At 36.9% G+C, this 16,250-nt stretch overlaps 1 protein-coding gene and 1 pseudogene across 5 annotated transcripts in view; both read right to left on the bottom strand.

Moving 5' to 3' along the window:
• Positions 1–9,624: 9,624 nt before the first annotated feature.
• Positions 9,625–10,238, bottom strand: LOC111158244 (annotated as a pseudogene).
• A 2,608-nt stretch (positions 10,239–12,846) lies between these two features.
• The window catches only part of LOC111158320 (HECT domain and ankyrin repeat containing E3 ubiquitin protein ligase 1), a 117,515-nt gene continuing 114,111 nt past the window's right edge, over positions 12,847–16,250 (bottom strand). For all 5 annotated transcript variants that reach the window (XM_022520295.1, XM_022520296.1, XM_022520298.1 and 2 more), the window contains 2 exons: positions 14,145–14,258; positions 12,847–13,586 (listed from right to left, as the gene is read on the bottom strand). In XM_022520295.1, coding sequence (XP_022376003.1) covers positions 13,484–13,586; positions 14,145–14,258 — 217 coding nt within the window. In that variant the 3' untranslated portion in view covers positions 12,847–13,483. The remainder of the gene's footprint in view (positions 13,587–14,144; positions 14,259–16,250) is intronic.

Below are 16,250 nucleotides of genomic sequence, written 5' to 3'. Positions count from 1 at the left end.
GAAGGAAGGAAGGAAGGAAGGAAGGAAGGAAGGAAGGAAGGAAGGAAGGAAAGAAGGGGAAAGAGAGAAAGAAAAACTTCTCAATCCCTAGATGCTAGTAGAGGAGAAAAAAATCTCTCCTAAGAATTCATAACCACAAACAGACCTTTATTTGGGTTTCTAGTCCAAATTTACTCCACTAGAGTGGTGCCAAAGAAACTTCAGGTTAAGTATATAGTTTAAAATTGTACTGGGTTGGTAATGCACTCAGATGCCTGACAGAATCAAAAGCAGCCCCACTCAAAAGGAACGAACTGTCAAGTCGATTCCCAAAGAATTCCCACAGATAAACTACCAAAGAGTAAGATCTCAGAGCAGAGTTTCACAAGACACATGAAGGGCCATGAGTATAGGGTCATTGGAAACTATAATCATAAGAATTAGACCCCAGAAGAGACCAGATAGTGCAATTATGCAATAGCAAATGACAGGTGTAATCTGGTAGTGTTTTGCTTCAACTGTACCATTTATCTCTTGCTCCCTGTCCCTGGGCTTCTCTGATGTCAGTTTATTTAGAAATCGACTAGGCATATGCATGCACATCTGGAAGTATGGAAGACTGCCCTCCCTGGGGCAACTTTTGACCAAGGGACTATGAAAGCTAATGGATAAATGCTCTCATCTTTCACTCTTTTAGTGGACAATTCTGAGATACAAGCTCTTCAAAAGGTCCTGTTGGAACAGAGTCCCAGTTGCCTACAGTGAAGATCAATCCATAGGGCATCCCTATATTGGCACTCCCTCCTTGTTTCCCTTTCCCTAATCTCGCACTCCTGTTCCCTGCATTCGCTTCCCCAATAAACTACTTGCCTACTTGCCTGAGAATTTTCAGTACAAATAAGGAACACAAGACTAAAACATGAAAAAGAAGACACAGAAAAAGAACCACATAGAACTTTTAGAAATAAAAAATAATTTTAACTTAAAATTGAAAAGATGGTTAAACAAAAGAATAAATACAGCATAAGAAAGAATAAGCTGGAAGATGAATCAGAATATTTTGCATAATGCAGAACAGAGACATAGCATATAGAAGATATACAAGAGATGGAAATATGTACATCTACAAAAATCAAATTGGAAATCCTGAAGGGGATAGCACATAGATATAAATACAAAATATGAATTATTATGTAAATTTAAATGCAAAAATAAATGTGTTTAAAAAGTAAAGATTATTAAATTGGGTAAAAAAAAAATAAAATCCACTCATAAGTTGCTTTATAAGGAGTCCTGTGACATAAGGTTAACAATTAGTTGAAATTAGAAGGATGAAAAAATACATACACAGTGCAGATAACCAAAATAAAGCTGATGTTACTATATTAATATCAGACAAAATAGACTTTTAAGACAAAAGGCATTGAGACAAACTGCATAATGAGAAAAGGTTAATTCACCATTAGATACAAAAATTCCAAACTGAACTCTATACATTATAGCTTGACACTATATAAAGCAAAACTTAAAAGAATTACGAGAATAAATATAGAAGCACAACAGTAGAGCTGAGGATTTTAACATACCTCAAAACTTGGTGATTGATAGTCCACAAAATCAAGAAGAAAAATATCAGTAAGGATATGGAAGATTTGAACAATACAGTTAACAAGCTTTACCTAATGAATATATATGGAACATTTTACCCAAAAAGTGGAGAAATATTTCAAGCCCCTCTGTAAACAGTAGTTTACAAGAACCGAAAGCATTCGGGGCCATTGTTTTTTTTTTGTTGTTTTTTTTTTTTTTTCTAAAGATTTTATTTATTTGACAGGGAGAGATCACAAGTGGGCAGAGAGGCAGGCAGAGAGAGAGGAGGAAGCAGGCTCCCTGCAGAGCAGAGAACCCGATGCGGGACTCGATCCCAGGACCCTGAGATCATGACCTGAGCTGAAGGCAGAGGCTTAACCACTGAGCCACCCAGGTGCCCCCCCCCCCGGGGCCATTGTTTTAAGACTCAACTAATTTTAAATGATTGGTATCGTATAGATTATCTTCTTTGCCACAACGTGCTTCATAGAAGACTCAAGCACAAATGGCCAATAAATTATAAAAATGCTGCTTAACTTTTAGGTTAGCAAATGAAAATGAAAATTAGAAATGAAGGGGCACCTGGGTGGCTCAGTGGGTTGAAGCCTCTGCCTTCGGCACAGGTCATGATCTCAGGGTCCTGGAATCGAGCCCCGCATCAGGCTCTCTGCTCAGCAGGGAGCCTGCTTCCTCCCTCTCTCCGCCTGCCTCTCTTCCGACTTGTGATCTGTCAAATAGATAAAATCTTAAAAAAAAAAAAAAGAAAATTAGAGATGAAGAAATGGAAGAAAAGGAAAACGAAAATTAGAATCACACTAAGATATATTTCACACTGACGGTATTGGCAGGATTTTTAAAATCTGACATCTGAAGCATTGACAAGAATCTAGGAGCAGGGCACCTGGGTGGCTCAGTGGGTTAAAGCCTCTGCCCTCGGCTCAGGTCATGATCCCAGAGTCCTGGGATCGAGCCCCACATCAGGCTCTCTGCTCAGCGGGGAACCTGCTTCCTCCTCTCTCTCTCTCTCTCTCTCTCTCTCTGCCTGCCTCTCTGCCTGCTTGTGATCTCTATCTGTCAAATACATAAATAAAATCTTTAAAAAAAAAAAAGAATCTAGGAGCAGTCACATCTCTTATATACTGCTAAAGAAAATATTAAATGATATCACCACTTTGGAAAACCAGTAGGATCATCTCTTAAATTTGGAGATGTGCATTCCCTGTGATCCAGCGATGCTACCAGAAAAACTCTGGCACACATATAGACATTCAAGAATATTCATAACAGTATTGTTTTAAAACAAAAACTGGAAACAGTACAAATGTCAACCCTGAACAAGGCCACAATAAGCAAATAATAATGTCTCCCAAGGACAAGTGTGAAATTCTTCTAGGAAATATGAAGCACCAGACAACTGGGCCACAGGTACACTCGTATTTAGTGTAACCAAATTTTTCAAGGAATTTTTTCCAGAATGGCCCTACCAGTTAACACTCTAATTTCCAAGGCTTTAGTGACTTCTCACATAGTCGCTAACATCTGGTATATTCTAATATTTGCTATTCTGATGTGGAACTAATTTTTACTTGAAACTTGCCTGTTTTGATTTGCATCTGTTCATATACTTGTTAGTCAGTTGGGCTTCTCCATCTGTGAATTGCCTAACCATATCCTTTGCCCCTTTGCCCACTGGGTTTCCTCTTTCTTTCTTTCTTTCTTTCTTTTTTTTTCTTGTTGATAAGCAGCATTTGTTTGAATATTCTGTATGTGAACTTCTTGTTGGACTTAGACATTATGGATATCTTCTCCCAATCTGTCATCTGTTTTTCTCTATGATGTCCCTCAAATGAAAAAAACCTCTTAATTTTGTAGCAAGCAATTCTTCATTTGAGTTGTTTGGGTCTTAAAAGTTTTTCCACACACCCTCAGGTCATAGTCTTTAAATAGTCTTAACGTTTTACCTGTAATTTTTTTTTTTTTGCATTTTTGAGAGATTATATCTTACCATATAGTTTTAGTGGCTATTGTAGGTAGTGTATAATTTCCACTTAAATTTTCTGCTTGTTGCTGATAAAGGCAAATACTATCATTCTTATCTCCCATTAGGTCTCATAGTCACTCTGTTCAATACACTTCTTTTGTACACAATCATAGCTACAAATAATTTTATTTCTTTCCCATCCTGATAACTTTTAATTCTTTTCTTTACATCATGGCATTAGCTAAACCTTCAGTATTATGTCAAACATTAATAGTAATATTGAGTATTCCTGTCTTAGAACAGATCTTGATGAGAATAAAGTCTCCCCATTAACATGATATTTGCTGTAGAATGTTTGGTATACAATATGTCTTTCTCAAATCAAGTAAATTCTTCTAAATTTTGAATTTTGACAGTGTTTGTCAAAAGGGGTTGAACTTTGTGGTGCTTGGATATCTCAGTTGGTTGAGCGTCCATCTCTTGATTTCAGTTTGGGTCATGATCTCGGGGTCCTGAGACTGAGCCCCACATTGGGCTCCACACTCAGCATAGAGTCTGTTCCAGTTTCTCTCTCTCCCTCTCCCTCTGCCCCTCCTTCCACTCACATGCTCTCTCTCTCTCTCTAAATACATAAAATCTTTAAGGGAGGGGGGACTTGAACTTTATCAAGTGCTCATTTCTACTGTTGGGGCCAATTCCACGTTAAAACCTGTTAAACCCCTAGGGCCTGCCTGGGCCCGCTTAGCCAGAGTGACTCCATATTGCCTAGGTAGCCATTTTGTTGTTGCCATGTTGCCTAGGTAGCCATTTTGTTGTTTAATAAATGCTTCAGCAGTTACTGATATCGGTTCCAGGTAACCGTTACTAAAATACACACCTAAAATAAGGCCAGACAGGTAAAAGACATCCAATCAGCCAAAGCCACATATGTAGAGATCTGCGGTTGTGCCCTATAAAAACTAGCCTGTAAGACCAAGGGGGGGTCACTTTCTTTGGAGGCGGCCCTGGCCTGTCAGTCGGACTTCTAATGCTTGGCATAGAATAAAGCTTTACATAACTTTCACTTTGTCTCAGTCTCGTTCCTTTGATAACGGACCCTATCTCTACATTTATTGATGTAATCATATGATTTTTCACCCTTATTCCAATAATGTTCTGACCTCAAGAACTGTTAAGATAATAAATGTTTGTGGTTTTAAGTTACTAAATTTGTGGTAATTTGTTACAGCAGCAATAGAAAACTAACCTACAATATGTGATTCTCATAATTCTACATCTCCTTTATAAACTGTAGCAGAGAACAGTTAAGAAACTTGCCCAAGTTCACACAGCTGAAGAGTCTGGTTCCTGGTTAAAAACCTCTGTGTGATTTTTCAGATATGCCTATGAGCAATTACAAAAGATTTTACCTGGCAGGCCTCCTGGGGAAAAGGCTGCTGCCCCCGAACCTACACGTGGCACAGAGCCAATGCATTGCAGTCTCTGAAGGCAGTTGCTGTAAACAACTCAGATTCCCCTGCCCAGTCATGCCTTCACTTCTGGGGCTCTTCATCTGAGGCCAGGGGCATAAGCCTTCTTCAGATGCTTCTGCTGAGTCCTTCTTTTAAGAGGCAGTGGGAGACACCTTGAAAACACTGTTCCACTGACTTTTCTACTCCTAACCCACCTCCTTCACCCTCCCCCCAACAACAGAGTCCTTAAAATTACTGGAGCCTTTAGGTTGAGACTCCTACAACAGTGAGACATCTCCCATGTCTGTGTTGACACACCCGACCCTGGATTAGCATGCTTTTTAATGAGGGAAATGTAACAGGGGGAGTCAGTGCCTTCTCATTTTAGACTCTTGTGTATAACCATTCCAGCACATAAAGGCTTAACTCTTTCATTTTTGGTTTGTTGCATTAATCAGCTACTCTTAACATCTGAATCTCAGCTCACTTCCCCAGCTCAGCTGAACTCCTAACAACAGATAATAGTAGGAAAGCTCGAATTCAAATCCAGGCCATCCAGCTCTGAACCTCTATTCCTAACCATAATGCTCTACTGCCTCCCTTTGTGTTGGCCACTCTAGTCTACGGAACTGATCATGGTGACTTGGACAGGGCACTAGAGGTTGACTAAAGTATACGGAACAGGTAAACTCAAAAAAGACTTGGTGTTGGGTCGGATGTAGAAAATAAGAAAAGGGAAAACTTTTTGGTCTTCAGCTTAGAACGATAAAGTAGATGGTGGTGCCATTTGCTGAGATAGGAAAGATTGGGATGGGGTGACAGGTGGCAGGGAGACAGTGGAGAAACAAGAGATCTCTCTGGATATATTTAAGGTTTCAGATTCTTAGTATCTAAGTGAAGATGTCAGGTAGGCCACTCATATGGAATTTTGGAATTGAATATCAAGCTTACTTTTTTTCCCTCGATTCCTAGATATTAGGAAAAGAGAAATATTGTAATAGAGGATACTGTGCAGACACCACCTTAAGCTAAGCACCCCTCCTCCCTGCTCCTCCAGTAAGCTCTCAAAAAGAATCAGATATTGCCACTCTTCCGTGAAAAATACTGAGCCATTTTCAAATATTGTTGATATATGGACACAATAGTCTCCAAGTTATGAAAACTACTAGATCAGCGTTCTCAAGGAATGACCAGAATCTAGAACTGAGCAAGTAAATAATTCTCTAAAAATCTGAGAACTCTGTGACTGCTACACATTAGCCTTGAAAGTTTACAATTTTGGGGGCGCCTGGGTGGCTCAGTGGGTGAAAGCCTCTGCCTTCGGCTCAGGTCGTGATCCCAGGGTCCTGGGATCGAGTCGCACATTGGGCTCTCTGCTCAACAGGGAGCCTGCTTCTTCCTCGCTCTCTCTCTGCCTGCCTCTCTGCCACTTATGATCTCTGTCAAATAAATAAATAAAATCTTAAAAAAAAAGTTTACAATTTTTAACCTGATTTTCAGTCATTTGTTCAATCAACAGGTGATCAATTTATTTGTCTCCAAATCTACAGAGCAATTTAATAATTCAGTTAGGCCAAATATTTGAAGTTCCTTGGCTATTCAGTTTATGTTAAACCCTTCTTCCCCAACACTAATGCATTTCTGTGCTGGTTTTTACACTTAATCATATGCCATACTGCAGTTTCAAAATGTTTCAAATATGCCTTCCATCTGCCCAACCTAATTTTATTTCCTTTGAGGGAAAAGACTGTGACCCAGTCCCTTAACCAGTGCTGAATACATTTAAGGGGAAATTGTTAAATTCATCTGGAAAGTTGTTTCCACTAACTGTATATCCAGCGCTCACCTGGGATGACTCACCCTCCATTTCACTCAATTCAATTCAGTCGCACAAGTATACGGTAATAGTCATCATATTCTCAGTTTATGGTTTTAATGGTATTGCAACATTAGATTCACAACATATTTCCAAATACCAAGTATGCTTGAAATTGGACATTTTTTTAAAGATAATAAAACTTAATGACTACCCATGATCTATGATCTGACGATACATCTGTTCTTTTTCATCTTTAAATGGTAAAATACCCACCCTAGCTTATTGTGGCACAGTGGGAGAGAAGAAATATAGTCCTATTAATCACTCTTAACTATCAGCTTATTAAGTTATAGTTTCCCAACAGGCTTGTCTTACATGACTGTTAATAGGCTGCAGGTGTTTTTCTAAAAGAGTCTTTTTATAATGCAGTTATGTCATAAAGAGACAGCATGGAGTAAAAGGAAAACTGGTGGGCTAAGAATTAGAAAACCTACGTTTTAAATTCTAGTACTAAAGTAGCCCCAAAGCCTTAAGAAAGTCACCACCTCTCTGATCACTGCAATTTTCTCATCTGTAAAATGAGAGGACTTATTATAAATTAAATAAATGCATTTGTGCCATTTATACCAGATCAGTAGGCAGGTAACCATAACCCAGGACCAAAGAATTTCACAAAGGACATTCTAACAGAAATCTTTCTACTTTAAAATAGCTTAAGCTGAAGTGTAAGGTTGAGATTTGTCACTAGTTAACTTGGAATGTAAATTTTGTTAACTAACCACTATGGATGTGCACAGGAACAGAGGAGCATGTTTCATATGAGAAAAATAGTGACCACTGATACATTAATAGACCTAAATTGTGCTGAAAATAGCCAAAATTTTACTTTTAGTTAAAAACCCGCTCATAGAGGCAGCTGTTATAATACATTTTGCAACTAATGAAAGGGTTGCATTCCAAAAGCTTCTAAGTCCATTTTTGGAAAACTTTGTGAATGGAAGCCAGGTTTGTAGTTTAACCCATGGGAGTATAAATGTTGACATAGCTGTACTACATAACATAGTATTACATTCTCAAGTTCTGGGTCCTGAGAATGGGGGTTGTGTCATGCAGGTGAGTTTCTCCCCTGCTCTTAGAAAGAAGACTCAAGTAAACAATTATTTTTTAAAAGATTATTTATTAAAAATTTTTTTAAAAATTATTTATTTGACAGACAGAGATCATAAGTAGGCAGAGAGGCAGGCAGAGAGAGAGGAGGAAGCAGGTTCCCTGCTAAGCAGAGAGCCCAATGTGGGGCTCAATCCCAGGATCCTGGGATCATGACCTGAGTAGAAGGCAGAGGCTTTAACCCACTGAGCCACCCAGGCGTCCCCAAGTAAACAATGATTAAAATTGATTTACCTTTGTCACACCCTTCTATCTCTCTTTCTATTCTTTTTTATGCTCAGGGCACACAGCTCTAATTGTGCTGCTGGAAAAATGCTATCTAGTCCTACCTACCATAAATTTCAACAGCCCTTCCTTGAACCTTCAAATAGTAATTCCACAACTGTGAAGCAATTGATGGACATTTCAACAAATAACCCAGAAAATGTTACCACCCTTAAACTGTAACTAGTGTTGAAAGAGACCATCTGGTATTTATAAAAGCAAAAATATTAGAAATCTATGTTAAAAACTTCAGAGACATGGTCAAATAGATTATGATACATTCATACAAAAGAATATTATGCCAAAGTTTAAAAAAATGTTTAAAAGTTAGTTGTAATGACATGGGAAATAAACAAAATATAATGCTGAATAAATAAAAAAGATACTAAATGCTATGTTCTTTATGAACTCAATTATGGAAAACATGCATTAAGACCAGAAGCTAATAAAACTTTTGGGTAGTAGACTTGTAATTTACGGCTTTTTTCCAGTTAACACATGAATCCATGCTTTCCAGATTTTCCCCTATCAAATAAGCGCTATTAAAAAAAAAAAAAAAAAAAAAAAGGACACAAGGATGTCTCAGTTGGTTAAGCATCTGCCTTCGGCTCAGGTCATGAGTCCCATGTCAGGCTCCTTGCTCAGCAGGGAGTCTCCCTCTCCCTCCGCCTTTCACCCCCCTCTCTTTCTCTCATGCTCTCAAATAAACACAATCTTTTAAAAAAAATTTTTTAAAAAGGAAAATCAGAGAAAAAGTGTAAATTCAAATAAATATATAACTTGTAGAATTTTAAAGAGCTATAAATAGTGCTAATTATCAGGCAATGTGGAAATAGAGCTTCGTGGAAAAAAAAGCGTTCCTTTAACTATGTTTGCAAAAGACTTTAGACTTATTGTGTGTGTGTGTGTGAGATTTTTTTTTTAAATTGAAGGTCCCTTATTGGTCCTGCTTCCATGAGTGGCTGCCACCCAGATAAAGGGGAGGGGAACCAAGTGGGCAGCAAGGGGTTATCTCCACATTCCATTTATACACAGAACTAAACAGACAAGCACAGATTCATTATTGAGGTTAGAAGTTACCAGCATGGGAAAAAGAACAGGTAGGGAATTGGGGTGTCATAAAAAATATAGTACCACCCACCAAACTGGGGTGCCTGGATAGGAGTACTTGGTCTGCTTCAACCCAAAAGGAATCAGATCAAAAGTGGCTTGGGAAGGCTAGAACCATCAGGGATGGATGAAGGAGGAAGGTCCAGGGGGCGAGGAGGCTGTTTGGCAACTAGGGTGAAGGGACTGTCCTCCCCTTGCTGGTATCCCTCCAGCCCTTCGGGTTTGGCAGGAAGGGGTTAGCCTGCAACCCTCATGGGCAGGTCTTAGGCTGCCAGATGCTCCAGGCAGGGGGCTGGAGGGGGTTCACAAAGGCTTGCCTTCCAGGAAAATAAAATAATGGCATTGCCCCCCAACTTCTCTGCCAGGGTACATCAGTCCATGACATCCTCATAGCAGTTTGCTTATAATTCATGCTTGATCTCTTGATTCATGATGGCATCCTTCGAGCTGGCATAGATCATTTTGCTTAGGGGTACAGACTTAGGTGCCCAGAAAATAAATATTAGGTCCTCCTTCTTGCTCTTCTTGTTCTCACAGGTTGTGTCATAGAGGCATGCCAGCAGTTCTTGTTTGGTAGCATCTTGACAAAGGTGGCAGAGGGGTGGTCTATAGTCTGGCCCACATGCCCTACCAAGATCTCCTTGCCCTCCTCCCGGTATTAAGATGTTCTTCTTGCCCTGGCTTAGGCAGAGGAGTACCACCTTCTTGCACTTCTCACCTCCTCTGGTGTTGAGGATTTATGCACATACCCTTAAGTCACTGAACACCTCGATGATGCCATCAGAGACTACCATATCAGAGGACATTTTCCGTAAGCAAAAGGGAGGTAACAAGGAGAGTCAGGAGAGAGGATGGCCACTGCCGCTGCTGCTGGGATCTGACTTAAAGAGACTTACTTTAAGTTAACCACATTATAAAATAGTAAGTTTTGTGGTTATGAAAATATTGCTTATTGCTACTGTTATGGCATTTTTATAGATCAAATAAAAACACATTATTAATGCTTACTTCCCTTGATTAAAGAGACCAGTGTTTCTTTTTACAAATATCACATAGAAAATAACTCAGGCTTGTGTTTTAGACAACTAGGAAAATAAAATTATTTTAATGAGAAAGTTTTTATCCCATCTTATAATGCTTTCCCACATATAGCAGTAACCCATGGCCCAGAAATCATTCTTGTGTGAAACTGCCCCACATGTTATATTTATTTATACACTAATCACTCTTCTATATACCTTATTTCACTTAACATACTTTAGAGACATTTACGTATCAGTATGTATAAATCCATTTTATTCTTTGCAAATACTATTTAATATTCTACTGATGGCTGTAATTTATTAGTAACCCCTTACTGATAGGCATTTAAATTATTTCCAGTTTCTCTCTATAACAAGGCTTCAGGGAACATTCTTGTACAAATATCTTTATGACATGAACAAGATTATCCATGAGATAAATTTTTTGAATTGTTGAGTCAAGGAGTATGTGTACATTTAAAAAAACCTGACATTGCCAAATTGCCTTCCAAAGAATTTGTACCAATTTATATTCCAGGGGAACATTTCTGATCAACATAGATTCTTTAAAGCAAATTCCAATGCTGTCAATGGCCAAGAAGGTAACACAAATGAGGGAGGCAGGATGGGGTAAAAAGATGGTAGACTGAAGAGCATGAATATTCAGTCAATGGAAGAAGTGGGTTCTCCTTAATTGTGGCCAACTATGCCTTCTAGGAATCAATGCCCAATATTGTTAGTGTCCCGCACTCTCAAAAGCCTAAAATCTAGACTTCTGCATGAAACCTTCAGATTTTTTAAATGTTGACAACTCATTTTAGAATTTTAGAATTGGCATGACAAAGAAAACTGTGAGTAGAAATCATCTACTGGGCCTCCAAATTGTGACCTTCACTTTAAAGCTTTCATTTCTGGCCCCATATCCAACCCACAAAGACAGTCATGCCTCTAGGCTGCATTTAGCATACTGTTTTAAAGCTGGGATTTCCTTACATTACATTTTAATTTCTGGACAGACTAGAAGATTTTTATGAACTATGTCATCACTATTCCCTCAAACTATGTGAATAATTTAATCTACTCTTGCTGAGATGTTTTTATTAATCCGTTTCCTTCACTATGGTCCTTTGCCCTATATTTTTATTCATTTAGAGTGCTGGTTCCTCTCCGTTACATGGAATCACTATGTGTTTTAAGGTCAGAGTCACTTTCCTATGAGAGTAATCTTTTACCCAAAGGGGATAAAAATCTCTAGTCATTTTTCTATGCTACTTTGCATTCAACATATCCATGTACTTACAGAAGAAATTGTGGGAATAAGGTATATTAAAAAGACTTGCTGCCTCTCACTTAAATAGTATTTTTAATCCATATAAAATACTTTATATTAACTACATTCTTATGGTTAAGAGATAAAGACAACATAAAAAAATAAACCCTGAAGTTGTTAAATCTATACAAAAAAATACTCAAATTCAGGGGTAAAATACCATGAAATTTTTAATATTTTATTATCTCTCCTACATAAATACTTGCAAAAGGACTAATCTGACAAAGCCCAATGCACTGAATGACTATATAAAGAAACAAATGTTTGTTAAACATTAAAATCATAAGCAATGTAATATTAAAGAGGTCAATTGCCTTTTTGGAAACTCAGAAGGCAATAACCTCATACAAATGAATTTTGAAAATCAAATTTTAAAAATTTTTAGCTTCTTTATTGTAAATATGCATTTAGTCTCAATTTTAAAGCTGTCTTTTTAAAGAATTCCTAGTTTTAATATTAATTTGCTCAGAAATTCTTTTTATATGTAATATATAAATATAAATAATATACATATTCTATATATGTAAATATATAATATATAAATATATATATACCTGCAAAAACAAAAGAAGATCAAAAGACATATATTAAAGAAGCTTTATAATGTAACAAAGTTTTCAATATATATTGAAAATATGACCATCTACTCATAGGAAAAAAATCTGCATGAATCATTTTACCAACATTGATGCCACCAGATAGTATCCTTTTAGTTTCCAAAGGCAAAGTTCTAGACATTACAAGTTCCTCTGCTAGCACTTCTAAATATGTGAGTGTTCCTACTTCCCCTTAAAAGGTATGCTGTAACAACTGAGGTGGATCCTTTCAAAAGAAAACTGGATTAAATCACTCTAAAATTTAAAAACCCAAAGCTCTGTGTTAGGCACGTCATTTATCTCAACATTTTAATCATGAAAAAAAAACAAGAATAAAAACTTACATATTTAAATTGTACTGTGCACATTGGACTACTTCTTCAAATATGTTATCAGAACTCACAGATAAAACAAAAGCAATAAAAAGAATGTGTTAAAATATTATATTTAATTTTACCTAAAATATAAATTAAAATAGGACATAAGACTTTGAGACCACAATATATATATGGGAAACTGATCACTGAAAGATACAAATAATTCATACAATATAAGCTTTAATATATAAATTAAATGTCATTTCATCAGCTGTTAGTCACATCACTCTAAATTTTACACTATATATTAAAATATTAAAAAGCTAAAAAACATCATTGCAATATAGATTCAATATGGGAAAATACATATTTGTGGCTTTATACACAACCTAAATTAATTCACTCTATACAACAGTTTTCCAAAATATAAACAGCACTTTACATGCAACAGAACATACCAGGTTGGGTGTCCTAATACAATTTTATAGGAAAATAAAGAGAAAACACCCTTTCAACAAGACAGTTAAATGGTAGAGGTGGAATGTAGAATAAGGTTTCGCCTTAACACAATCTTCAATTAGAGTAAAAGAAATATGAAAAAGGACAATTTCTACTACTTTCAATTAGCATTTTTTAAATTGAAGACTACTGTGATTTTATATTTTCTAATTGTATCACAAACAGCAAACATAAAAGGGAAGCAGGAAGGGAGGGTAGAAAGCATGATCCTTTATGAATTTTAAACATCAGCCCTGCCTGTGGGCTGCATTTAGGCTCCTTTTCTGTTGACAGTTTCCTAAATTATTTCTGCCACTCTGAATTGCACATCAGTAATCAGATGAAATTTCCAGACTTCTTTACGCCATTGTGTAACCATAGCTGCCACAATGTAATGCCACAAGAAGTCTGTCCTTGAGTATTTCTTTACTTGGGTATTCAGGTAACTTGAGCATGTTAATGCTAAAAAAGAAAAATATACCATCATTAAACAGGAAATCTATGAAATTTCTGATTGTTTTGTCTAGCAGTGAAAACACTACTCAAAATTAACATAAAATCACCCTCTCAAATTTACATTCAAATTGGAAAACCCTGAAGTAGTATTTAAAAAGAAAAAACAAAACAAAACAAAACTGCTGCATTGCAGTTTCCTTTAGTATGCAAATGTAGTGGAAGAAAATAAGTTCCCTTCAGCCTAAAATAAATAAGCAATAAGGGAATTTAGTTTGAAGTGATGATGTAACTCAGTGATACTTCTGACTTCAGTGTATCTTCAGTGATACTTGAACTACATTTAATTAAATTATAGGTAGGTAGTTTCCTCAAATATTTTCCCTACCAAAAAAAGGGAAAGGCAAGGGATTATGCTGTTACTTATTTATCAGTGATTCCAAAATGCTGAAAACAGATTACTGTTGAGGTTTTCCTCTCAATGCAGCAGTACAGTAGTCAGACCTTTAATTATTCAAAGTTAATCAAGACAATTCACAATGCATTTAAATAAACATTTTAACATACCATGTGCTTGAAGTTGGTAGGAGATTTGGAGTATATGGCACAGCAGCAATTGTAAAGTTTTGCAATCCACTTCCACCCATGATATTAGCAAATCCACCATGTGGGACCCTGGAACTAAAAGTTCATATCTTAATAAGTTGTAATCAGGAAACGAAAATCTTTGTGATAGATACATTTCAAATTATAAGTTATAGAGTTAGAATATATTCAACTCTAGGGCACTGACAAGGTAACATTTTTGGTTCTGAAAAACTCCAGCTCATTATTAAAAGATGCTTTGTGGCCAGTTAGCAAGCTTCCATGGAGAACCTCTGTCCACATTTCTGTAAGCCATACCATGCTTTCAATTGGCCACTGCACATACCTCTATTACTACACATAGCATACTGCATGTATAATTATTTTCTCATATGTGTCTCCCCCTACTCAACTGGGACTAATTTGAGGACTTAAATGTGTCACATTTGTATTATACCCTTGGGGTTAGCAAAATGACTGGCATCTAACAGACATTCATTAGATACTTGCCAAATACATGGATGTTTGCTTGATTAATTGAAGCAACAGAGAGGCTCTTAGATGTAATCCAAACAATTTCCCTATATGTGAACAATATCTAGGATCTGATGGGGTTCAGGGCAGGCCATCCCCAAATATGCCACTTAGGCATACTGATTATTTCAAATTAAAGTTACTTAAAAACAACCAGTGCAAAAAGGACACTTAACCTTTCCTCTGTCTGGCTGAAAGCAGGAAATAAATCTCCATATGAAACGTACTCTCCCTGTACCAGAAGGTAAAGAAACATCTATGACCAGAGATAGGCAATTCAGGGCTGAGAAGGCTATACAAACAAACCTCATTACTTCTTCACCAATTTACTACTCCAAGCACTAACTGCATAAGCAGGGGGAGCAGCAGGCAGAGTAAGCAGAGGGAGATGCAGTCTCCCCACCAAGCAAGGAGCCCAATGAGGGACTCCATCCCAAGACCCTGGGATCATGACCTGAGCCGAAGATAGACGCTTAACCGAATAAGCCACCCAGGCATCCCAACATTTTGTTTTATATTGAGATGCTATTGTACCTTCTAGATAAGTAAGAATGATAACAAAACAAAACAAAAAAAATTAATGTATAGGTACTAAAGGTATACTCAAACGCAGAAGTCTGACCAGTATTAGAAATGTTTTCTAACATGGGATTCTTAGTACAAAGCATAATTCAGTTCATTAAAAAAAAAAGTTAAACTTTAGCCAAAACCATCTTGAAAAAGAAGAATAAAGTTGGAGGTTTCACAGTTTCTGATTTCAAAACTTAAATTACAAAGCTATGGTTATCAGAAAAATGTAGCAATAGCATAAAGCATAAAGACAGACATATAGAAATAGAATAGATTATCCCAAATAAACTCTTGCATATATGGTCAAATCATTTCAACCAGAATCCTAATACTCCATGGGGAAAGGACAATCTTTTTAACAATTGTGTTGGAAAAACTGGATATCCACACTACCAAAAAATGGAATTGAATTCTCACCTAATACCATAAACAAAAATTAACTCAAAATAAATCAAAGATCAAAGCATGAACTATAACCACAAAATTCTTAGAAGAAAATAGAGGGGAAGAGCTTCATCACACTGAATTTGTCAATGATTTCTTAGATATGACACCAAAAGTATAGGCAATAAAAGAAAAATAGATAAATTGAACTTCATCAAAATTAAAAACTTATCTGCCACAGGACACCATCAACAGAGTGAAAAGGCAGTCCATAGAATGGGAGAAAATTATTTTCAAGTCATAAATCTGATAAGGAATTGATATCCAGAAAATAAACAGAACTCCTACAACTCAACAACAATAATAAAAACCCAATTTAAAAATAGGGAAAGGGGAGCGCCTGGGTGGCTCAGTGGGTTAAAGCCTCTGCCTTTGGCTCAGGTCATGATTCCAGGGTCCTGGGATTGAGCCCCGCATCGGGCTTTCTGCTCAGCAGGGAGCCTGCTTCCCCTCCTTCTCTCTCTGCCTGCCTCTCTGCCTGCCAAATAAATAAATAAAAATCTTTAAAATAAAAAAATAAAATAAAATAAAAATAGGGAA

This window comes from Enhydra lutris, unplaced genomic scaffold (assembly GCF_002288905.1).
Source record: "Enhydra lutris kenyoni isolate GAN:26980312 unplaced genomic scaffold, ASM228890v2 scaffoldscaffold58, whole genome shotgun sequence".
In the NCBI taxonomy this organism is placed as follows: Eukaryota; Metazoa; Chordata; class Mammalia; order Carnivora; family Mustelidae; genus Enhydra; species Enhydra lutris.
Note: the sequence above shows the minus strand (reverse complement) of the source record. Positions and strands in the feature narration are given on the sequence as shown.